Source organism: Euprymna scolopes, chromosome 43 (genome assembly GCF_053919585.1).
Source record: "Euprymna scolopes isolate OS-2025 chromosome 43, ASM5391958v1, whole genome shotgun sequence".
Classification (NCBI taxonomy): Eukaryota; Metazoa; Mollusca; class Cephalopoda; order Sepiida; family Sepiolidae; genus Euprymna; species Euprymna scolopes.
The window spans coordinates 39,084,038-39,109,713 of NC_136524.1; the positions used below are offsets into that span (position 1 = coordinate 39,084,038).

The following is a 25,676-nucleotide window of genomic DNA, read 5'->3' on the forward strand; positions in this document are numbered from 1 at the left end:
TGGTTAAGCTTAAATATGGAAAAGTAAAGGACTATTTGTTAAAATTGGAAAAGAAAAGGACAGGATATTCTAGTAAAAAATATAATAAATTTATAACTTAAAATATTGCAGCATTAAGAATTGATTATATAATGTTAAATTGAATTTTTCAAAAAATTCTTAATGCTGCAATATTTTAAGTTATAAATTGATTATATTTTTACTAGAATATCTTGTCCTTTTCTTTACGAGTTTTAACAACTAGTCCTTTACTTTTCCATGTTTAAGCCTAACCATATTACTTTTCATGCTCGCATCTTTTTATTGTAATCCATGACGTTTCCAGTTTTCCAATAAATTTACTTGTTCTTTGTTGAATTTCAGTCTTATTTTTTTTTTTTTTGCCCTCATAAACATAACGTACACACAAAACTGCCACTGAACCATGTATTCAACCACGGTAATGTTTGAATGATATATACTTTTTTTTATTTTTACATCAACCTTTAAGTATTGCTACACTTTTTGGGATATCGAAATCGGAAAAATTATAGCCTAATTTTCGATTCCAAACAGATTCTTGATAAGTGGCGACTCCTTTGTGTTAGAAAGAAAAAAAAAATTTTTTTTTTTATTTAACCAGATTGCTTTGTGATATATATATATATATATATATATGGTATATTGATTACACTTTTTTTTTTATTACTTATGATCTCCTGTGGTCACGAAATTAAATTCAATTAAAAGCATTTTATATATTTTAAGCAGGATAGTTCATAGGGTAAATGTGGCATTGTGGTGATTTCTGAAGTGAAAATGATGGATAAATTGCGAAAGAATTGCAAAGAAATGAGTCAAAATATGTCAAGTTGAAAAGAGGATAGACAAGATCACTACAAAAGTAATGGCTGAAAATCCTTCACGACTGTGGCAATTGTTATTCCAAGCATAATTGACAAAGAAAACCGCGAATAAAATGTATCCCATTCCTAGATGTAGCATTGACTCTCCAAACCTAATTTGATGTGCCTTTATTAGTTTTAATGGTAAGCGAAATAAATATTCTAGAGTTCACTTGCCTATTCAGTATCACAGATTTTAAAAAGGTTTTTGCGCCTATTTGATAAACAGCCATATGGTGTATATTAGCGACTTTACACTTTAATATCAAAAGATTTAAAATGCTTGGACATTTTTTCTGGCGCTACTTTGACCTTAGCCTTGTCTGATCTATTCATCCTTTCCTTATATTTTGGCACAAGTGAAAAATATAGATGAAAATCTTAGAAGTTGATCAAAACCTTGGATAGAGTATATGAGAATATTTAGAAGTTTGTCAACTTAAAAAAAACCAAGTTTTATTTACATTTTAAATATCCCAAAACATGAGATTCTACTTTTTTAGGGGATTGTGTGAATACACTGAAACGTTATTTCAGAATTTAGAATGGGGGTTCAGTTGTGCATATAAATATAAAGTAGAATGATCCCATTTCCGGTACATTCTAACTTTTTAAGCAGTTAAGTAATTTTTACCATAAATTTTAAGTACGATCAGCAAAATCATAAAATTACATGTAATTGCTATATTTTTTGTATTGCCACCCAGACTTAGGGTTAGTAAGTAGGAAAGGAGCATGGCTTTTATGACTTTTAACAATCACATATTTTATACTAAAGTTTGATTTGGAACATTAACATTCCCAAGATTTAAAACAAATAAAGTTGGTTACATATTCTTAAACATTGTCTGATGAACAAGGTGTGATCATTTTGCATTAAAATTATATACAAAACTTATTGTTTAGTGTTTTATTGTATTTTTACCACTAAATTTTTCAAGCTGCTTACATGTAATCGCCTAAAAACTGAAAATCGTGTCTTCCTTTATTACTAAACATAGTTTTTCATACATAATTTTATGTTTATTGGCTATATAAATGGATAAAGATTCTTGTAAAAATAACTGTATTCATTTTTATTCTTTAGAAAAAATATTTTCCCGGTACACCACACAGATTTATCCAAAAAGTTAATTTTATTTTAGAAGCAAAACATCGATTTCAGCTCCGTTGTTGGATTTAAGAAATAATAAACATGGTTTTTCATTTGTAATTTTATGTTTATTCGCTAGATAAGAATGTACAAATAATTTTTTCAAATTTTTTATGATGGAATGAAATTTGTCATACTTTTTGGAAAACCAAAATGGTGGATTGAAATCTGTCATCCTGGCGTCCTAAAAAAAGAATCACTGATTATTTTACGTTAAATGTATATTGGTCCCCCGATTTATCGGAGAGGGACTTATGTTTTCAGTGGCTTCTGTGCGTCTGTTAGTCCGGCCGATTGCCAGATAACCGTCTATTAGTTTCTCCTAAAATTTTGCAACAAATTGTATTTCATTAAATAGATATGCACAGTAAAAAAAAAATTTTTTTTTAGAAAATTCTCATTGCGTCCCCAAGGGCTCAAAAGAGGTAAAAAATGTCCCAAAATTACACTTTTGCTCCATCCATTAGATTTTTCTGAAACTTGGCCAAAATGTGGAGCCCATTGTTCTTAATATAAATCCAATACGTGTTACCCTGGCAAAATTCAGGGACTTTTAGTGCTAAAAACGCCCCTTTTTGTGGGTCTTTTTTCATATTTCTCAACAAAAACTTGATAAGTCTGACTGTATAGTGATTTTTCACGGTGGTCAACTCAAATATACATGTGTTAAGCCTGAAACTGCACCGTTATCCCTTTACTCTGAGATTTGGCATCCTCAGAGGCTCAAAAGAGGTAAAAATAGCCCCAAAATGGCCAGGTCCTGGATATGACCTAAAACTGTATCCGATGGTGAGGCCCTACCTTGCGGGCTTTGGGGAATGTGGAGCCACCCTTTAACTGCCTTTTTACATTATTTTCTCGTTTTTACCTGCCAATCATCGACTATTTTCAACTGTTTATGAAAACTTTAAGTAGCATATTGTATACTAACGATGAACTGATACAATCTGGCTTTGTTTTAATATCAAAACAAATCTTTTGTTGTCTTTCAATTTTTCATTCATTTACAAGGATAACCTCTAAGAAAAAAATATATGCAGAAATTACCTGGAAATTTGAAAATTTACCAAAAAAAAAAATCAACAAATTTCTAAATATTAACTTTAAAAGAATCGGAATCAGGAATCGTATCAGAATCGGAAGTTTAGAATGGAATTGGTAATTGTATTGGAATTAGGAAAAATTTTGGAATCGTCCCATCACTAATATTTATTTATATAAACATTATTGCCTACATATGTGCATACATGTTTCTGCTGCAACTCATTAAGAGATTTAGCTTCATCAGGCCAAACTTTTAAGAAAAATTATATTGGCAATTAAACTACACAGAAATTTCCACATTTCATCCCTGTAAGAAATCCTCAGGCTAAAATGCTTGAAATTCATGTCATGAATTCCATGCATCTTAGCTTGACAAGTTCCTATGAAGATGAAATGTAGAAATTTCTGTGTAGCTTAATTGCCATATATATATATATATATATATATATATATATATATTTTTTTTTTTTTTCCCCTTGTTACTGGACAAATACTTAATGTAATCAAATCTTTCTTAGATAAAAGAAACGTACAGGTTTTTCTTGATGGTTGTATGTCACAGCATTATATAAACTTGGGTGTGTCACATTCTTGGACCCTTATTGTTCCTGTTATTCATAAATGACCTCCCTGATAAAATTGTGTCTGAGATGCATATATTTGCTGATGACACTACGCTTTGTAACAGACACAAGGAGAAAATAACTGAACACATATCTAAAATGGCTGAAACCTTAAAGGAAGACCTCCAATCTGTGGTGGAATGGGTCCGTAAATGGATGGTAACATTCGGTGCTGTCAAGAGGGAGCTTCTTTCCTTTAATAATTACAAGAAATCTTCTCAACCACTGATTGCCATGGCTAGTGATACACTGCCTGGAAGTACTTCATTCAGACTCCTTTCATAGGGAACATGAATTGGCACAAATACATTGAGGTCATTTGCAAAAAATGCTCCCAGGTCCACTCTGACCCGGAGTGGTAGTACCTGTTAGGGTTCCAACTATGGGTTAAATAGAAACCGACTTGAAAACAACAAATATATTCTATTAAAAATTTTTTCTTCAAAATCTTTGGATTCGGCATTAAATAACCCGAAAAGGGTTGATATGCCGTAAAACAAAAACAACCAACCAACCCTCTCTCTACTGTGCTAGCAGGTTACTTACAACCGAGAGTATCCTGTACCTTTGCAAAGCTACTATTCGCCCATGTATGGAGTACTGTTACCACATCTGCATCTGTCATTAGTTTCTTGCTCTTAGATAGGGTTAAAAAAAGAGTTGCTAATCTAATTAGTTCTGTTCTGCATTAGCAACGTAATTCCAACCTCTCTCTCTCATTGCTGAAATGTTGCATCTGTGTGTCTGTTTTATAAGTATTTTAATGGAATGTGCTCTTACGAACTCAAACCACTTGTACCCTCTTGACATAAATACGCCGGACTAACCTGACAAGCAGCAAAATCCCACCCTTTCACTGTGGAAATCCCTAGATGCCAGAAAGCCTTCTACTCAAATAGTTTCTTCCCTCAAACTGTTAAACTTTGGAATTCCCTCCTGGGTCCCGGCTTTCCTGACTGTACTGAAATACATGAAATAAAAGTGAAAAGAAAAGAATAAAATGAAAAAAACAAAAAAAACAAAAAAAACTTGCTACCTAGTTCTAATCATGTCTTGAGCACTGTTGAAGTTTAAAAACTAACATCATTAGAATGAAATCCTAGTGTTCCAAGAAGTGGAGCCCCAACAAATCATAATCATAAAAGAAACAAATATATTCAAACTCCTATAAAGTAAACAAGTAAAATTCATTTTAGAAAAACAAACCTCTTGCAACTAAAACAATTTTCCGGAAAACCTAAAGCATCTTGCTTCAAAAGATAAACTTTTTAAGAAACTTAAAATATTTTTACAAGAAACTGAAAACCTATTATACCAACAAAACTTTTTTGGCATTAAATGACCCTTAGAGGTTGAAATGCCGTTAAACAAACACACCCATTAACTCCAATAAAGAGTTTATTGGAATGTTTTGACCTGATGGTGCTGAACTTTGAAAGAAACCACAACCGAAACATGTATTTATAATACTTGTATAAAATAAAATAATTATACATATTTTTTTTTTTTTTCAATTATATTTTCACCCCAAACAAGGCGCATTGCCACTTTGATGAAGGGGCTACTATCAGGGACATAAGCTACAGGGGTACTATGTGGGAAGTTGGGCAGCAAGATGTCGGTTCACGTTACACTTGAACTTCTGCATGTCAGTACAGTTGGGGAAGCAGGAACCCGGAAGGAATTCCAAAGTCAAGTGGTTCTGAGGAAGAAACTACTGGAGTAGAAGGCTCTATTACATCTAGGGATCTCAACTGTGAAGGGGTGGGATTTTGCTGCTTGTTGGGTTTGTCTGGGGTATTTACGTCGAGGGGATACTAATATATATAATTATATTTTTTTGGAAAAAAGGATTCCAGCAGAGTGCTCTATTATAAGAAAAAAAATTCTGAAAATATGAGCGTAGTATTTATATTTTTTATCTACAGAAAGTTTAGATGAGACAAGTTATTGGTACCGTCGGTTTCAAACATGATAATAGGGGATCGTTTTAGATACCCATGTCAAGCTCTCTTCTGTCGATACTCAACTGTTTTATAACTAGAATAGGAATCGTAGTATATTACAAGATCTCGTTCAAATTTTGTTTACCTGAAACAACCTAAAATTCAAATAAAAAAAAAAGTTTTAAAAATTTTCCCGTTCATTGTTTTGGACGCTATATATGTATTCATATAAAAATAAACTTTCTGTTTTCCAAGGAACATATATTTATCTCTGACAAATTCAGTGGGTTTGCGCTATTCAACAAAACACGTGTAAGACATACTTTATATAAGTATCAATAACATACTATGAGTATACATATTATCTTATTCCTTCATTCTCATTTCATTTATAAATGTCATTAAGCCAGTTTCTTGTATTTTGTATAATTCTGGAATTTCTATTCTTTTGATGAGAAGCATTTAGCTTCAAACTGCCATGGCCTAAAGAGGCTTTTTTTCTTAAATTTTCCTTGACTTTTCCTTATTGTTCTGATGATATAATAAAGTTATATATAACTTTTATTCCTCATCTTTCATTTAATATTATATGATAAATTTCTGTTAATAATAAATTAAATAAATGAACCTGTCTTTTAATTTTAGCTCTTGTGAATTCTGATGACTCGACTCTGAAATTCCTTCATCAAACGCCTGTTGATGCTTTAGCTGCTGTGGAAATGTCTCATAAAGAATACTTGTTGATATTCAATGGTAAGTTAAAAACAAAAAAGCATATTGATTTAAGGACTGATGTTTTTAAAATTTTTTTTATCTGTATCTGCCCTATGAAAGATAACTAAATAAATTGTTTTGTTAATAAACCAACAACTAGATTCATAAATTGTTAGTTTTCTTTTTTTTTTTTTTTTAATTACTTTCCAGATCTTGATCATTTTTTCATGACCTTTCACTATGACTTTATTATTTGATTATTTCATTTTTTTAACTAGTGGGGGGGGGGTGCCCAGCATTGCCTGGATGTTTGAAGGTGTAAAAAAAAGAAAGAAGAAAGAAAAAAAGTTTTGGTAGGGAGATAGGCTTGAACCCGAAGCCTTGAGGCGAAGGTGGAAAAAAAAAATAAGTGATACGTTACCGCAACGCTAAGCGAGCACTGAAGCGAGAATGGTTGAAATTAAACGGTTAAAAAAAGCAGGTGGTTAAATGAAGTTAACGTCTGCTTTTCTAGGTAAAACATCATGCCATAGAGAAATGAAATCACAGTGTGAATTTTGTAACATAAAAGTCGCTCCAATAAAAGATAGACAACCTCGTTTATTAAATTGTAGATATTATAATCTATGGATTATACAAAAAGTTGTCAGAAAATTTCTGCATACTAATTTTTGATGTTTTGTAAAATTAAGTGAAAAGATATGTGTATGTATATGTATCTATGTATGTATATGTATCTATGTATGTATATTTATATATATATGTATATATATGTGTGTTTATATATATATATGTGTGTTTATATATATATGTATATATGTGTGTTTATATATGTATATATATGTGTGTGTTTATATATATATGTGTGTGTTATAATCTTCCATTTACTCACAAAGTCTCTTTTCCTGGATCCCCCCTCTCTAATTAAGTTTCTTTCTTTGACATCTCCCCTCCTCAGATAGTTCACTTACGTTCACCCTTTCAACACTGAGAACCTTAATTACATCTGATTTTCTTTTTCCTTTTGTCCCCCCCCCCCACCCCACACACTTTTTCTTTTTTTTCTGCTTTCACTTTTAATGTCTGGAGTTTGTCGCATGCCTCTTTTCCCTCTCAATTTTAATGTTTTATTTTTTAAACAAACTTTATTCATTTGAGGACTGGTTTTCTTCTATGGAAGACAAACTTTTTTTAAAGTTGCCTGACAAGGACTAGTGATTTTAACCAATCATCTGTCCGAAATATTAGCATGTCCAGTGTCGCAACCTTATAAATTTGTTTATATCAATAAATATATTTATATGCATATAAATGAACATGAATAAATAAATTGTTTTTATATTGCCCCTTTGAGTGCTAACAATAACACACTGGTCTCCTTTTAGCCTACACTCTCATCGATGGTCATTGCGATATATTTTGGCACGTATTATTCACTTCTGTATCAGACACTACAAACCTTATTTCACCACGGATTTTGATTAAACTGAAAGAAAGAAGGCAATTTTCTCGATCAGAATCTCTGGGCCTTGGAATAGACTTCCAAGTAAGGTAATAAATGCATCGACAATGTAAGATGAATTTGGACAGGGATTGGGATACTGTGTTCTCTTCTGTGTAAATTTATGACATCCTTTACCTACATGGTAATTTAAGTACAGTGGTTTTCTCTTTTTGCCAATTGAATTTAGCAATTATGAAAAGGCTATTTCAAAATAACCTTACCCTAAACGCAGACTGATAAAATGCTTCAAACTTAAGCATTACAGATTGAGGAAAATGCAAGAACCTTTGGCATAGCACATATAATTGCTAAGTAATAAGTTCTAAGAAACAATCTTCTCGAGATTGGTAGTTCAATCCTCACTGTGGATGATAATAAGAAGGCAATTACGAATTACTTCTGTCTCATAACAACAAAAGCAACTATCCTTGCGAATTGATTAAAAGGTTCTGTTTGAAATTTTATAAAGATTCCCACATTTGAAAACTGCCCCTAAGGAAGGGTTGGGATTTTTTTTTTTATATTGGTCAAAATATTATTAAAATCACAGTTCAAGATGAGAATAGTAATTTGAATAATCCAAGTTAATTTCATCTTCACCCTGGGCAACATTGGCCATTATAATAAGCATGTCGTAGCTGCTGTAGTCTTGCAAGCTGATTATGATCAAGACAAACACAATGTAATTAATAAAAGAGTTAAAAGTTATATAATTAACAAAAAGTGCATTAGAAAAAGTATGTTACAGAGGTACCCGTCATGATTCTGTGGCCATAACTGCCATGAATCATTACTCAATAATGTGTCAGATGTTTATTTATAGTCTCTGGGCAAGTTCATTATTCCTGAAATAGGTGTATCAGCTTAGCCCATAACAGTAGAAAAGAAAAAGGAGACAAAAAAAGAGAATGAAAATTAAGCAGATTGTATTTTTATTATCATGATGATGTTTATGATGGTTCAAAATTACAGTAATAAATAAAAATAATTTGAGTTGTTTGTTATGACCATTTCCACAACACGTGATTATAATAGTAATTTATATCATAAATTCCATGGTAACTATAATCGAATTGTAATCCTAATAGTTATGATAATTATAATCCTTATTAAGCCGGATGTCTACATTCACAAATTTTACATAGATTTTTATTCATTTAGTTACATGTGTTGTGGTAAGAGTTGTGAAATTTTAATATCTTAGTTAAACTGCATTTAGTGAAAGTGAGAAAGTGAGAGTTGCATATTTCCAATGGAAGGGAAACTGCTCGAGATTTACACCCAAGAAAGAATTGAACATTTATAAGAAACAAGATTAAATTTTGGATTCTTTTAACTACTGTTCTTATCTCGGGTGTTATTTGCATAACGTTTCGGTCGATGTAAACTCTAATCTTCTCCAGGCATATCTTGTTGAACTCTGGAATCTTTCTGTCGAACTCTGGAATCTTTCTGTCGAACTGTGGAATCTTTCTGTCGAACTGTGGAATCTTCCTGTCGAACTGTGGAATCTTTCTGTCGAACTGTGGAATCTTCCTGTCGAACTGTGGAATCTTTCTATCGAACTGTGGAATCTTTCTGTCAAACTGTGGAATCTTTCTGTCGAACTGTGGAATCTTTCTGTCGAACTGTGGAATCTTTCTGTCGAACTGTGGAATCTTTCTGTCGAACTGTGGAATCTTTCTGTCGAACTGTGGAATCTTTCTGTCGAACTGTGGAATCTTTCTGTCGAACTGTGGAATCTTTCTGTCGAACTGTGGAATCTTTCTGTCGAACTGTGGAATCTTTCTGTCGAACTGTGGAATCTTTCTGTCGAACTGTGGAATCTTTCTGTCGAACTGTGGAATCTTCCTGTCGAACTGTGGAATCTTTCTGTCGAACTCTGGAATCTGCATAGAATTTCGAATGAAACCCTTTAAGCTACTGAGGTAGCATGCTTTCGTTCCATCAGCCATGACAGAGTAGCAGTTTTAAGTAATTCGCAGTTCGATTTTTAATGTTGCATGAAACATAAGATTAAATTTTGTTTGCAGCCAAATTATCAAATTAACTCCAAAACATAAATAAGTTCAAACTGAAATGAATTTTATCATATTTATGCATTCTAAAACTCTAAACAACACCATAATACCTGGTCAGACCTTGTAAAATTTTAAAAACTCTAAGGCAGGCATTTGGAGATACTGACTTCACTGTTTTTGTTTTACCAAAATAACCATATAAATCCTTCCCTTGTAATCTACATAAAATATTATTTCATTTCACACTGAAGTGTAGATAGCATGACCTTGAACTATAATAATTTATAAATTAGATGGAGCAAAATTAAGTGAATAGGGCGGTTGTTCCAATATGGTGATATTCTTTTTGCTTGTTCTACTTATATTTAACCAGCTTGAACAATTATAAACAAAAGCAAGCAGGTAGAAAATATTAGTTATATACTTTCAATATATTGTGAGAAATAATAATGCAATATGTATGTTCCTCTTTCGATGATAGCAAACACGTCTTATTTTAACTAAATTTTTGTTTTGTCTCTCATTTAGTGTTGGGTCTATACGTTGATAACAACGGCAGACGAAGTCGACAGCAAGAAATCATGTGGCCAGCATGTCCACTAGCGATTGGTGAGTTCTATTTATTTATTTATTTTTAACTAGCAGGGTACCCAGCATTGTCTGGTCATAAAATATGCTTAAATATGCTATTTAATTCATGCAGATTTCAGTTTATTATTATAAAGTCAATTCTCTATTGATTTTGGTCCAAATTAGTAGTCCCTTACATCAAGTGGCACTGTGCCTTGTTTGGGGTGGAATAACAGTAGAAAAAAAAAAATTGTACCCAAAATATAGTAGTGGTTTTAAAAGTATTGGGGGGGGAAAAAAAAAAAAAAAAAAAAAAAAAAAAAAAGGATAGGATCCCAACAGCTAGAATTGAAACCAAAACATTTATCGCTCCAGCCTTAGCATTTAAGCTATCATCAGATGGATAAGAAATAAGTGAAAAATGAACCGACTTTAAAGTATAAATATTTATATTTGCATGCGTACAAATAACATGCTCAGTCGACTTACGCCGGCCAAGTTCCAATTTTTATCAGTTATGACCCAGAGGTAAGTAGATATCTTTTACAGACTAAAAACCCATAAAAGAATGATCTATGAAAAAAATGCTATCATTTGACCCGCCACTCTGTGACTTTGCGTGTCGGAGGAAATGAATTTTGAAAAAAATGACGCACATGCACACAGTTTCACAAATTAGATTAACATCTAAAACTTAATAAGAGAATGAAGAATTATTATATGCACAGAATAACTGAGCATACTGGTTGGATGTCTTATTTCTTAGAAAGACATTGCATCCTCCTTTTTTTTTTTTTTTTTTTTTACATACAAACATCATCAGATGCTGTATATACCCAACACAACTCCAACCCAATAAATTTTTATTTTTTACTTGTGATTATTTTTTTACTTTATCATTTTTCATAATTTTTGGAATTTTTTACTAATTTTGACATGACAAGTAAGTACATAGTGTTTTTACCAAATGCCTTTTTGGAAATCCATTGTACTACACATTATTTTTTTTTTTTTTTGTGGTGGGATGGGGTGGGGGGTAATTTTTTTTTTTCTTGATTAAATTTTGGTGTTTTTTTTTGTTTTTATTGATGTAGAATCATTCAGTTTTTAAACATTTTATTTTAATTCATGTTTATTACAATTCAGATTGCTTCTTTCTCTTTTAAACAGCCATCAACAATCCTTATCTTGTGTGTTATACAGAAAATTCTATATTTGTTTATGACATTAGGACGGCTGCATGGATTCAAACAATTTGTCTAAGAAAGGTAAGTTTCTATATTCATTTTTAAACCATTTCCTGTTTTATTTTAAACCATTTCCTGAAAGTAATATTTTGTTCATTAAAAAATCGGTTATTGGCCAGAAATTCCCACTATATTAAAAAAAAAAAAAAATGACAAAAAAATACAGAAAAATCTGTATGATGAACGTGACGCAAAGAAAATATATTCCAAAGATAACATAAATTGATGAAGAGGCTTTATTTTTATAAAGAAAATCATTTCTAAGCAATTAATGGAAATTCATAAACCTCACGAGTTTGAATTAACGAGTTAGATGGAATTTTTTTTTTAATGACTTGCAAGACAACCCCTTCTAAGACAATCATAAAATATAAAACTATGTAACGTGTTCGTTAGAGATCAAACCTCTCTCGGACCCCCACGCTGTTTGACACCGTCAAAAAGGAACAAACAAAAATAAATCTGACTCAGATTTTCTTTCTGTTTTAGCAAAAGGCATTTATTACCATTACATTTCCCAAACAATGCCTGATTCTTGTTTTTTCTATCTGTTCATTTCATCTGCCATAAGATTAACAAAACCCTGCCATCTCGACACCAGCTTAAAAGTCTTTTGCTGCCATCACAGTCACATGTCCATCTTGCCCGGTATACACTTTTCTTCTCTGACTTTACACTGGCTACTTCTCACTTGCGACTGTACAAGTCCATCTTGGTCCTGGATATGACCTTAAACTATATCCAGTGGTGAGGCTCTAGCTTGCGGGCTTTGGGGAGTATGGAGCCACCCTTTAATTGCCATTGCTCCCAGGTCCATGCTGACCCGGGGTCCATAGAAACCGACTTGAAAACAACAAATATATTCTATTGAAAAATTTTTCTTCAAAATTTTTGGATTCAGCATTAAATAATCTTAAAAGGGTTGATATGCCGTAAAACAAAAACCACCAACCAACAATTCCATCTCCGGCACAAACTTTGCTTCTCCTGCCCAACCACGTGGAGTATTTTTTTTTTTTTTTTTTTTCTGATACAAGCCTGCACACATTTCCTAATTTGCATATGTGCTTTTTCAGCTACTGCTGCTAATATCTTCGAAAGCCAACTATCCTACAACTACTGCTGATATTTCCCTACATGCTCAGTTATGTTACACTAGATTAATTTACATGATCTTTGGAATATGATGTTTTCGCTTTGTCACTGGTACATATATTGTGCAGATGTTTGTTTTTTTTTAATATAGGAGGAATTCTGGACAAGAATTAAAATTTGTTTTAATTCGCAACAAATTATTGAAATTTCTTGAAAACGAAACAAGAAATAATAAACAGAATTGATATTACTTTTATGCATTTTTATTATTATTATTATTGGATTGTTATGCATGACCGCTGTTAAGTCTGGAATAACAATGGTTATTCCATGTAAGGATGGCTGCCTATGTAATTGTAAAGTAAGTGTTGCACAACCCTCAATCACATCTCTTCTGAATCAGCATTGCTTGATTCCAGTAGCAATAAGAAATCCATGACGACTGTAAATAATACTGAAGTTAACAGAACACATACAGCAGATGGTATTCTCAAATAGTCACCCATTTAGTATTGACCATGCTCAGTGTTGCTTAACTTTAATGATTTAAAAGGAAGAGGTGTGTCAGCGTGATTATGCTTCCATTTACAATGTGCCAGCTCTAGCAAGTGATTTTTTTTTTTTTTTACAAAGGCGTCACCACATTATCAAGGCCCAGAGGCCACTCAAGGATAAGGGTTAAAGAGTGTACAGTAGAAATTGGTCAATATAGTAATCATTAGTAATGAAAATTTGGTAAATTTGATAACTTATATGGAACGGCTCATCAAGAACTTATTTACTTTAGACTTGAACACAACCATATTGTAGTCAGCCGGAAAGCAGGAAAACGGAAGACAATTCCACAGGCGTGCAGTTCTAAGAAAGAAGCTTTGTTCATGGAATCTACGTTTAGGTTTAGGCACAGATAAAGAGTGGGGGAAATTATTGATAGTGTTTACAGCTAGACGAGTGTTTCTTGTGAAAGTTTGGCGAGGGGGGACCATAGATTGAAGCTCAGTTGAACACTTTCCATGAAAATAACGATACATCAGAGACAAACTCGCAACATCTCTTCTGTGAGATAGAGGTTGCAAGGAGGAGAAAAGGACATCTCCTACGAGGCTACGAAGTCTATTTTGAACTCTATCAAGGCAGGACAAGTCCTTTCTAGCAGCTCCTGCCCAGATGTGGCAACAGTATTCCATCCTTGGACGTACCTGGCTCTTATATAGGTAGAGAATAGCATCAGCAGTGAGATATCTACTGGATCGATAGAAAGATCCCACCATTTTTCCAGCGGCCTTGGCAACAGATTTGATATACGTGTTCCATTTAAGATCAGGAGTAATGGTCAAGCCCAGAAGCTTGTCAAAACTTGAGGCCTCCTGAAGACGAGAGCCATTCATTTCAATTGATGACAAATGTGAATTAGAATGTTGATGATGTAAAGAGAGAAGCTTGGTTTTAGATGCATTAAAAGTAACCAGCCACTCCTTTCCCCATTGTACTACGTGCTCAAGATCAGAGGAGAGAGAATTGGAGAGAACTTGGTCGTTTACTGTCTTAGATGTGCTACCATAAATGGTAGTGTCGTCAGCATAAATGTCTACAAATGATGTAAGGATATGATTTGGAAGATCATTAATGTAGATCAGGAAAAGAGTTGGGCCCAGGATGGATCCCTGAGGGACACCGGCATTAATACTGTGAGCTTCTGATTTTTGCCCCTCAACTACTACTCTTATGAACCTATCAGAGAGAAATGATTTAATAATTGAGAAGACTTTTCCAGCTATACCATAGCTAGCGATCTTATGAAGTAAACCTTTATGCCATACCCTATCAAAGGCTTTAGATATGTCAAGAGCAATTGCCCTAGAAAGATTGCCACCGTCGAGAGATTTGCTAATCCTATGCGATATAACTGTAAGGACATCTGCTGTAGATCTAGCAGAACGGAAACCATATTGAGTGTCACTAAGAAGGTCATTTTTGTTGAGATGTTTGATTACTTCTGTATTTAACACAGATTCTAGCAACTTACTCATGACGCACAGGAGACTTATTGGCCTGTACTGAGAGGGGGATGAGCGATCACCTGAATTCTTAAATACAGGGCATACTGATGAGATTTTCCAGGGAGATGGGAAACTATTCTCCTTAAGACAACGTTTAAACAGTTTTGTAAGTATGGGCGCTAATTCAGGTTGAAGTTTTTTGAGTACTATAATTGGAATACCGTCAGGGCCAGTTGCTTTACTCGAATCAAGGTTTTTGATTAGCTTCGCAAAGGCTACCTCTGATCTGGATAGTATTATTCAGTCCGAACCAAGGGAAATAACTCCATGCTCAAGAAACGTAAAGTTGTCTGGCTCCATTAAGGGTGCTAGTTTTGTAAATGTTGAAATAAAAACCATGTCAGGTCTTTTTTTGTTTTGGTCACTGCCACACCTGATTAATTAATACTTACTATTTTCGTGCTTGACCTATCAGCACTCCCAGCTGACTATTCAGGAACTGACCACTGACCATGAGGCATTTTCCTGTTGCAAGATTTCTAAAAGATATTGTGCCCGACTGTTGTCTTTTTATTCATTTTATTTCTGTTACTTTTACTCTGTGAATGAAACATTTCTTTCCATTGTTAGAGATCTTGGATCTGTGTGTGTGGCGAGGGGAGGGGTGTTCATAGTATTACAATGATATATCTGTTATTTAGTACTGGCTAGGTTCATTGTTGCTTAACTGCAGTAGTCTGGTGAGAACTAATGTGAGTCAATGTGATTATGCCGTGTAATAATTTGGTAATGCTAGGCACTGTATGTACCCTGCCGGGACATAGAAATTTTAAGGTTGGTATCGCATTTAATCCACTGGGAGAGATGCACCCTTAGTCTTCGTTAAGACATGCATATGGATGAAGGAAAAGTCTGATCTAAAGCCTGAGTTCTACTGTATGCTCTGTCTTGTGGAAACCATTGCATCGACTGAGATTAACATGTGTGGTTGGTTCTGTACAAGGCCTTCACCACTATAAACAACTTGCATGTGGATTTTGAAACAACTTAGTTGTTGTTGTGGCAGATCTCATACATTGGAAGTTGTGAGAGTATCACATATTTATTATTTCATAACTATACAACTGGTGTGTGGAACAAACGCAATATTTTTTGTCTTTTCTGTTTAGTATTTTTATGTATTACTAAGGTTTTAGAGTTTGGAGAAAGAAGAAATATATTATTTCATTCCAGTAGATACTTTCGACAATGAATGACGAGCTCTATAGTTTTATTGTCTTTTTGTCTCGAATCATGATACTGTTATTTACTTCCTTTCCAACTGCAGGAAGATGTGACACAAGGTTGGAAAGTGAGGGAGAATCAAGACAGTGCTCCTAAAGGAGGAGTACTCTGGCTTTTTAAAAATTTCCTGAGCAGCCCAGTGGGGTGTCTCATGCAATAAGCAATAATCCTTTTCTACTCGAAAGATGAGGGAGGCAAGGCCTGGAAGGGTGAACCGCTTAGGGTTACCCAGAATGAATGCCTCAGCCTGCCAGATAAAAGGCCATTGAAATAATCTAGTTTCTGCTTGAGTGATTGTTGAGATTGAAATCTCAATTGGCATGTATCGGAGTGAGTGGCCAAATAAATAGTGCGAGTTACTACCCACGATTTTGATGATGGCTTATTCTTTGCGGCCAGTAGCTCTAATCGCGAGAGACCAGTGTCCTTCTACAGAGAATCTTGAATGTGATATGAGGCCTTTCAGCACATCACTTGATCTCTGGAGACTGCAGGAGCACTTTTCTATCAGGTTCGTTGTATAGGGATACATATCCGGTCAGCGTTATACAACTGCAGAAATAACTTTCGTTTATTTTATGAGATTATGTATTTTATGAGATTATTTGCAAATAAAATTTGATTTCAACTTTTATTTTTAACAGACAAAACCACTTTGCAAAGATGGATCTCTAAATATTTTTAACAACGTAGATTCACAACACATTGTTTATTTGAGGAATCTTGATCTTGGTAAGTAGATGACATCTTTTTAAAATATTGCATTTTTCAGTATAAAATTTAACAATTTATCGCCGTATTATCTATTGAATTTTCTCATTAAATTTTTTGGGAAATCAGTATAAGAATTTAATAAATGGTTCAATGTTTTCTCAAATAGTAAATAGAAACGTTTTACATCAAAGTAATATTTACATGTATAACAAGAAAATAACTAAATATTTGTCAATGTTTTTTGTGTGAAGTTTCTTTTTGAAATGCTTTTGAAGCATATCTATATATATAAAAGCGAAAATGTGTGTATGTATGTTCGCTTTTTATGTATGTCCAAGAAAGGCTTTTTTCAGAGAAGCGGTCGGTCGCCTCGCAACTTAAAACTTTTTATATCACATAGATATCATAATACCTCTGAGTTAACAACGGAGCTCACCTGTCTATTTAATTTGCTCGACTTCGGGAAGATAAATATTCAACATTTGTCGCTTGCCGCATGTGGATTAGGCCTTTTCCTATAATAAAAGCGACACTAATTCTGGCGGTATTTTCCGGCTATCGCCGGAAATATCCGAAAGCAATCAGCTTTGATCAATGTGGAAATATTTTCCTTATATCAAACAATTGCTATTCAATTTGGACCCCACCAACATCTTGGGGGGGGGGCATTCCCGCAGTAAATGAAATACTATCCCGCAGTCAAAGGTGACCTCATTAAGTCATTAAAACGTGCACCTGCCAAATCTAAGTAATAAAATAAATTCAAATGTGTTTCCGTTAGTATCTCGCGGTGGGTCAATGGTTAAAGTTGCATACTTTTTTTTTTCACTTTAATTTCCAACTTCACCTTAAGGGTTCGGGTTCGATCCTCATACTCACCTACCAAAACTATTTTTATCCCCCCCCGGAGTTTTGATTTACCCAAAACCACACACACCTCCAAACACCCGGGCAACGCTGGGTACCCCCCGCTAGTTTTATTGAAAGGACAAGATGTCATGAATTACATACACACATATTGAAAAAGTAGACTATGCAACACAATTAGTCTTTATTTGCACTTTTAATTACAAAATAAAAAAAATAAAAAAAGGTTGATTTTTATTTGAAATTTTATAAGAAATATGTTAACTAAATTATAAAAGTTTTTTTTTTATTTTAATAGTGAAAGTGATTTTTATTTGAATTTATGTAATAAATATATGTTTATGAAAGTATAAAAATAAAATTATTGAAATCAAAATAACAAATAAAATTATTGAAATCAAAATAACAAAATTTAAAACTATCATAAAAAAAAAATATCAAATACATAATATTCCAAAAATAGTTGGCTTTGATTCTCCCTCACCACCAGAATTCTTGCAGATGACTATCGAAAAAGATTGTTATTTTTATCCGTATAATTTTGTTAATTTTTATCGTATATTTTTCAATAATGTCCTTTTCTTATATTTTATTATAAGAAATTGTTTCACAATAGAAATGCTGAAGAACAATAAAATTGAAAGAACCGATTTGCCTTGTCACCACTTCCGGTAGCACTACGCCGGAAGTTAGGAAGTACGTTAGTTGACTGACTCACTTCACTAATTTGTCCTTTTAGTCCTCATATTTTATGAGCTATGTTTCTGGCAGAAGGGGGAAAAGCTGTTGCTTTCCATATTGGCTGATCTGAGCAGATGATGTATGGAGGTTTTAAATCCTCTCATGATATTTTATATCATTCAACATATAATTAATCTTTATCCTCGAGTGGCTTTCGGCCTTTATATCTGCTGAATAATTAGAAAATGTGTACACTAATACAGGGTGGAACAATGAATTTGTTGCTCTAAAGAAAACGATACTACGGCTTTATTTTAAAACTTGTTGAAAAAAAATCAATTCAGGTAACTTGATTATGTAGTAGAAGTGACATCTATTCAATGTAGCTGCCTTCAGCCTCAATCACTGCCACGATGTGGGTCTGGATCTGGGTACATTCCTTTTTCCACAAGTGTCGACGGGAGCTCAGTGAATACTCGTCGGATGGTGGCGATCAGGCTGGCTTTGGTGTTGTGGGAGATTATTCATGTTCTTGATGTATGACCAAACAAAGTAGCTCAGCGGGTTCAGGTCGGGGGGTGGGGAGAAGGATGAGGTCAATGAGAGAAGGGTACAAAGTTGTAGCACACCTAAAGCCAAGCCTGGGTCTCTTTGGACTTGTGGGCCGGTGCTGAGTCTTCAAAGATGTGAAGTGGCATGATTTGATCCTCACTTAAAACAACACCAAAGACCATAACCATGGCTGTAAATTTGGTTGAGCTATGACCTCAAGTGTTGAACCGTCTGCATTTGTATCTTAATGGTGCTGGCAATGGTCCTGTTGTCATAACTTGGATCGGTAGAAAGCATGAATTGTACAGCGGTGCATCTCTGATTTTGCTTGTTGAACATTGTGTCACTTTCAGTCATAATAGAAGGCTCTTATCGCTCTTGGGATTTGTACACAACTGGCCAACTAGTAGATGGTCTGCAACAAAAAAACCCCCAAAAAACGGTTTGCATCAAACGGAAATGGAATCATGTTGTCTTTTCTATTGTGACAAGTTTATCATTCCACCCAGTACATAATTTGATAAACAAAGTGTTATACAGTTGATTTTATATAATCCATTATTTTTTTTATTAATAAAATTATTTCTGACCCAAACATCAGTTACACATTTTTATTTACTTACTAGCAAACCACCCAGCATTGCTCGGTCATAAAATACACACAAATATTTATTTTAATTCATACAGTAAATGGAAATACCATATTAAATTAAATATTAATGTTAAATTCTTTAAAAAAAAAATGAAGTAAAAAAGAAATGGAAAGAAGCTAAGACACGTGCATGTGAGCATTGTTTTTTTTAAACAGTTCACTTCTTGTAAATCAAAAAAAAAAAAAAAAAAAAATACTCTAGCCAGGATCAAAAAACAACCTAAATTCAGTGAGTCAAGCATGTTAACCATTAGACCAGCTTGACATGATTTTTAAAAAGTGTTTTCAAACCAACTTATATTTTACATAAAGGAGCTGTCATGTTTCACAACTGCACATGCACAGTCATGAAACTGTTAAAAACAGATTAAAAAAAAAAACAAAAACAATCATCCCTACATAACAATTTTTCAATTTTGACCCTTTAACGACCCTTTTTTTTCTAGACGGAAACTAATTAAAAAAAATGTCTACATGTCTGAATACTCTATATACCAAATTTCAAGTCTGTAGATCAAAAATTTGTTGAGTATATAGGTTGAGAAGTGTTCTCGCACACATTCTCACGTTTATAAATATATTGATTATTTTCCTGGGTGCCCGGTGTTGCCCAGAGGTGTGTGTTGATAAAATAATAATAAAAAAAACTGGTAGTAGGCAGGCAGGATCGAACCCATACCACGAAGAAGATAAAGATTGGGGAAAAAAGAGTTGATAATTTACTTTTGCCCGGGTGGAGGATATTGGCACAAAGATGAAATAATAAAAATAACAAAAAAAGATAGAAAGAGAGAGAGTTAGGATCAAACTCGAAAATGTAGGGGAATTAGTCTTCCTCACTAACCATTACGCCATAACAGATAGCGAAATCAATGAGTTGGTAACTAACTTAAGAATCGCGCACTCATAGAAATGAATGTTGCTTTTTAAATCTGGCTGGTGGCCAGTTAAGCTTCCTGCTTTCTGCCGTTTTATTTATTTGTTTCTCCATGAAAGCATGATTTTTTAATGTTGGGGAAAACCCACCTCCCCACCAAAAAAGAGGAACTCTGGCAGTATTCCAGTAAATAGTAATTGTTTTGGTATGAAAGGTTTCCCCTACATTGACCAACAGAACAAATACTACCTGGCCTGAAGGCCGGGAGTTGGTCTGCGTTTGATTAGTTTTGCTTTATTTATCCAAAAAAGATAAACAAACACTGGAAATGAGGGAAGCCCGACGAAAAAAGCCTTTGGAGGACATACACAAAAATGCACACACATACACACACATTTTCGCTTTTATATATATATATATATATATATATATAGATTGACTAGGGGGGAGGGGTGGAGTGCAGTCTTGGCTGCCCATAAAATATGCTTAAAAATATTTTAGTTCATGCAGATTTCGTATTTATTATTACTGAATCAATTTCTTATTAATTATATTGTACCTAATATATATTAGTTATTTCAAAAGTTAAAAAAAAAAAATGATTTGGGTGCCATCAGCTAGAATCGAAACCAAAACATTTAGTGTTCCAGCTGTGTTCCCTATCGTTTATACTATTGAGAGATAACAAAGATTTTAAATTAAACCACTTCAAGCTATGAATGAATTTGCGCATGCATAAAACTAATAATAGGTTGGTAATTTGAAATGAACATTTTGTATTTCAACTTCCTAACAAATTTTTGTACATGTTATTCATCCATCCAAACAAAGATTTTACTTAATATAAACCATCCTAGGTGTATGATTTCTATTTGCTGTTAATTTGAGTGTTATGTAACCAGTAATTTAAGAGTTTATCAGTTAAATATTTTCACACATACCTCTACAGTTTTATTCATATAGATCATCGATTATTTTATTTTACTTATTGAAATAAAAGAATATAATAGCGTAATGTACTAAAACTTTTATAAAAAAATAAAAAAAATGAACAGGAGTTTGTCATGTCTTTTAAAGCATTATTTTGTAAGGTTAAATATGAAAATTTTAGAAAATCGAATGATGCTGTGCATTTTTTTTTTATATGAAAAAATAAAAAATTAATTTTTTTTTTTTTTCTGAGACTTTGGGTGGCATTCACCCTTATAGAAAGAAGACTTTGTAACCCCCCCCTTTTTTTTTTTAAAATTTTGTATGCGTTCCTATATCTGGGGATGGTGAATGCCACTGAAAGTCTCATAAAATAAAATAAAAAGCTTTTTAATTTAATAAAAGATTATACAGCATTACTCGATTTTCTAAAATTTTTAGATTAAAAAAAAATTCAAAAAATTCAAAAAATAAAATCCATAAGTATCTCTTTTAGACATTGTTCTAGATGTTATTCACTTTCAAACGAAACATTCATTTGCGCTTAAACTTCATTTCATATATATTTCTATTTTCATGTATTACTATTAAGAATTGTCCTTTGCATTTGATTGTATATTTTATTTTAATAGATGAAGATCAATCACTTCTGCCAGACCTAACAAAATTCCGCCAAGCATATCGTGCAAAACGCAGATTCTCCTTCAAGACTAGAGATGACGAAAGGGGAACCAAAGGGTAAAAATTTTTTCCTTCTTCCTATTTTGTTCATCTAAAAAAAAAAAAAATAGTATTTAACTGTATCGTTTCACCTTTTTTTTTTTTTTCAACTGAATCTAAATTGTTCTTTATTTTTTAAGCATGATATTTGCTTAAATTTTGTTTTTAAGGATTTTTTTTAGTTTCATTTTAAAAAAAAAATTTCTTTTTTGCTTTTATACTTTTAAATTCAATGTAAAAAAAAAAAAAAAAAGGAAATTTTCTGGCGTTATGATTTTAAAGGATAAATTAGGGTTCAAGGACCTAAGGAAAAATAAATCTTTCCCTATATCAAATTATTATTATATTTCGGGTTACGAAAATCCAAACAACTCGTTGGGGGTGAGGTATTTTCTGTTTGTTTTACAGATGCCATGTGTATCAGAAGTCATCTAATGTAGACCCTAATTCGTTTCGCTCATTTTGTTTATTTTCTGGGTCCTTAAAACCGAATTGATCCGTTTTAAATGTATGTGAAATTGAAGAACAATCTTTTGCTTATTATTTTCGTCCCTGTTCCTCTTGCATATCCGTTCTCATAAACGTTTTGTGAATGACTTCCAACTTTTTTTTCCTGCCTGTTGCTATTCCGCTTGTTTTGCCTGCTACAATCAGGTTGTCGCCAACTGATTCCCTCCATGTCCTCAAGTGGCCTCTGCAACTTTAGGCCATATACATCGATGTGGAATGCACTTTGGAGCGTTTCAGATTACTAACAACAGGTGACGTGGTACCAGTTGAGACATCATTGTGCAGTACAATTTCTCACGGAAACCATCACATTGTGACTGACATTTATTTTTTTCTTCTTTTGATGTACTGCAACCAAGATCATTCAGCCATTTTAAGGTTTCATTGCCGACCACGTCTTGCGGTCGTACAACAAGTTGGACATTTCTATTGTACGCTGCTTCTCCTGGATGCAATAGAATTCATGTGTTTTGTAAAATTCTCAACCGACTTTATTTTCTAGTTTTAAATTTAAGTTTAAACCCATCCTGTAAAAAATATATTGTTGCTGTTAAAAGTGATTATATATAATTTTATCTTGTAATATTTTAAGTATGGTGACAAAAAGGGGGATCTCTAGTATGCTACTGAAGTAATCTTTTTTATGGAAAAGCAGGTTTTGGCTCACCACGTAAAAATATTTTGCTGCTCTTCAAATCCGCTGTATATAACTTGTTTTATCAATATATTAAGTATATGGCAACTTTCTGTCTCAAGGGACCATGGCGTTCTGCACCTAGTATGAAGCACTACATAAAATGCTGTGGTTGTATAGTCCAATTTTAGAGTTTCATTTTTATTAGCAGTTGCCTTTATTGATTTTGAATCTCATCATTTAAAAGGTAATTGATTATAAGTTCACGTTAAACTACAGCATCATAACCAATTTGAGGGCACCAAATTTATATGGCGATTAAGCTATACTGGTTATTCCACGTTTCATACACTCTAGGACTCTTCAGGCTCCTAGAGTGGATGAAACGTGGAATATTCAGTGTAGCTTAATCGCCATATATATTTTATAACTTACTAACTAGTTCTACCTACGTATTGGGCACTTTTGAAGTAAATACTTAAAGATTACGCATAAATTTATACTTTCGTATATTAATTTTATGTGAGTAAATGAAGTAGTTATATATATATATATATATATCTCATAATTTAGGTATTTAAATTTAATGATTTGAAGAGGTTAATTTTCAAATATAGAATTTTTATTGTTTGCAAACAAAGAATAAGGTTTAATAAATATATTTCCTTAACCCATGAGTTTTTGATGTTTATGCATTTCCTCAATGGAAAAATATTAGCAAATGTTATAAGTGGTTTGCACTTTATTTGGTAAAGGCAATAAACATAGAAAATTTAAAAGTTTTTAAATTTTTTAAATCGTCTTTTTAGTTGCATAAAATAAGGGAAATTAGATATTGAGGCAGAAAAAAGGATATTGAAATTCAAATCCAAAATGCATGCTAAATCCTGAAATGGAAGTTCTAGGTAGTAGAGAAGTAAAAAGATCCAACGCATATTGTAATTCTTCCAAAGAACCAGGTAACAATCCCATGTATACATATTTCCTTCGTTTCTCCTTTGGTTGGATAAAATATTTATTTGCTCTATCTTGTATATTGAGCAATTTTTATTTAGCTGAGATCGTCTTATATAAAATATTACATCTAATATTTTGTAAGACCGAACATCACTGGATTTGCATACCAATAATATATTGCATTTTATTATTCCAAAGAATATATATGGCAAACTTATGTCTATAGGGGAAATAGTGTTCTGCATCTACTAGGATGCACTACAGCAACTGCTGCGGTTGTATAGTTCAATTTTAGATTTGCAGCTTCGTTAGCAGTTGCTGCAAGTGCAGTCAGCAGTAGGGATGTTGGGTGAGCAGGGGTGGATAATATTCTCTCTTGTTTGTGAGTTCTCTTTTCTTTTCATTGTCTTTCTGTTTTTTTTTTTTCTATTGATCTGATACCGTCCTTGACCTTGGCTCACCAGGCTGTACGATCGGATATCTTTGACTTGAGATCCTGTTGTTGAATGGCCCAAGTCTCCAGATCTCTTGTAGCGCAGGGTTGGTTGTCCAGTTGGTCTTTGTTCTAAAGTTGAGCTCGATGTATAGGATGTCCTTTGGGATGCGACCGTCTTTCATCCTGCACATGTCCTAGATTATGTACAGTGAAAAAAATAGAATTAAAGAGCCCCCCCCCCCAACCCCCCGAGTGCTGCTAAAACTATAGCTTCTAGAAAACTTGGAAAATATGTGGTTGCTGTTAAAGGATACTTTATATAATCTTTTTTTTTTTTTTTAAAGAATATTTGAGGAAATGTGACACAAAATATAAATAAGTAGGCCTCCAGAGCGCTTTTGAAACCATCCTTTACATTGGAAAATAAAGCTGCAGCACACCCTGTGAAAATATGTTGTTGCTGTTAAAGGATACTTTATATAATCTTTTTTTTTTTTTTTTAAAGAATATTTGAGGAAATGTGACACAAAATATAAATAAGTAGGCCTCCAGAGCGCTTTTGAAACCATCCTTTACATTGGAAAATAAAGCTGCAGCACACCCTGTGAAAATATGTTGTTGCTGTTAAAGGATACTTTATATAATCTTTTTTTTTTTTTTTTTTTTTTAAAGAATATTTGAGGAAATGTGACACAAAATATAAATAAGTAGGCCTCCAGAGCGCTTTTGAAACCATCCTTTACATTGGAAAATAAAGCTGCAGCACACCCTGTGAAAATGTGTTGTTGCTGCTAAAAATAATCATAAACTAGTTTAGTTTTAGATTTTAAAAAAGAATAAATACAGTAAAATCCCTTTCAACTCCAATTTGTGATATCTCATTATTTTGATAAAATTGGGATGTAAACAATATTTGTTTTTTTTTTTCTCTTGTCATTTTTTTTGTTGTCGTTGTTCAGGCGAGCTACTAAATTAGGTTACTGTTTTTTGGTAATGGACAATTTAGTTTTTAATGAATTAATTTTTTTTTCAAAATTGATGTGTGCAATATTGTGTATGTC

At 33.1% G+C, this 25,676-nt stretch overlaps 1 protein-coding gene across 8 annotated transcripts in view; it reads left to right on the forward strand.

Moving 5' to 3' along the window:
- Nucleotides 1-25,676, forward strand: part of LOC145268301 (serine/threonine-protein kinase MRCK alpha-like) — a 350,826-nt gene that overhangs the window by 282,613 nt on the left and 42,537 nt on the right. For all 8 annotated transcript variants that reach the window (XM_080123725.1, XM_080123727.1, XM_080123729.1 and 5 more), the window contains 5 exons: nucleotides 6,296-6,403; nucleotides 10,418-10,498; nucleotides 11,630-11,727; nucleotides 16,730-16,817; nucleotides 21,991-22,096. In XM_080123725.1, coding sequence (XP_079979851.1) covers nucleotides 6,296-6,403; nucleotides 10,418-10,498; nucleotides 11,630-11,727; nucleotides 16,730-16,817; nucleotides 21,991-22,096 — 481 coding nt within the window. The remainder of the gene's footprint in view (nucleotides 1-6,295; nucleotides 6,404-10,417; nucleotides 10,499-11,629; nucleotides 11,728-16,729; nucleotides 16,818-21,990; nucleotides 22,097-25,676) is intronic.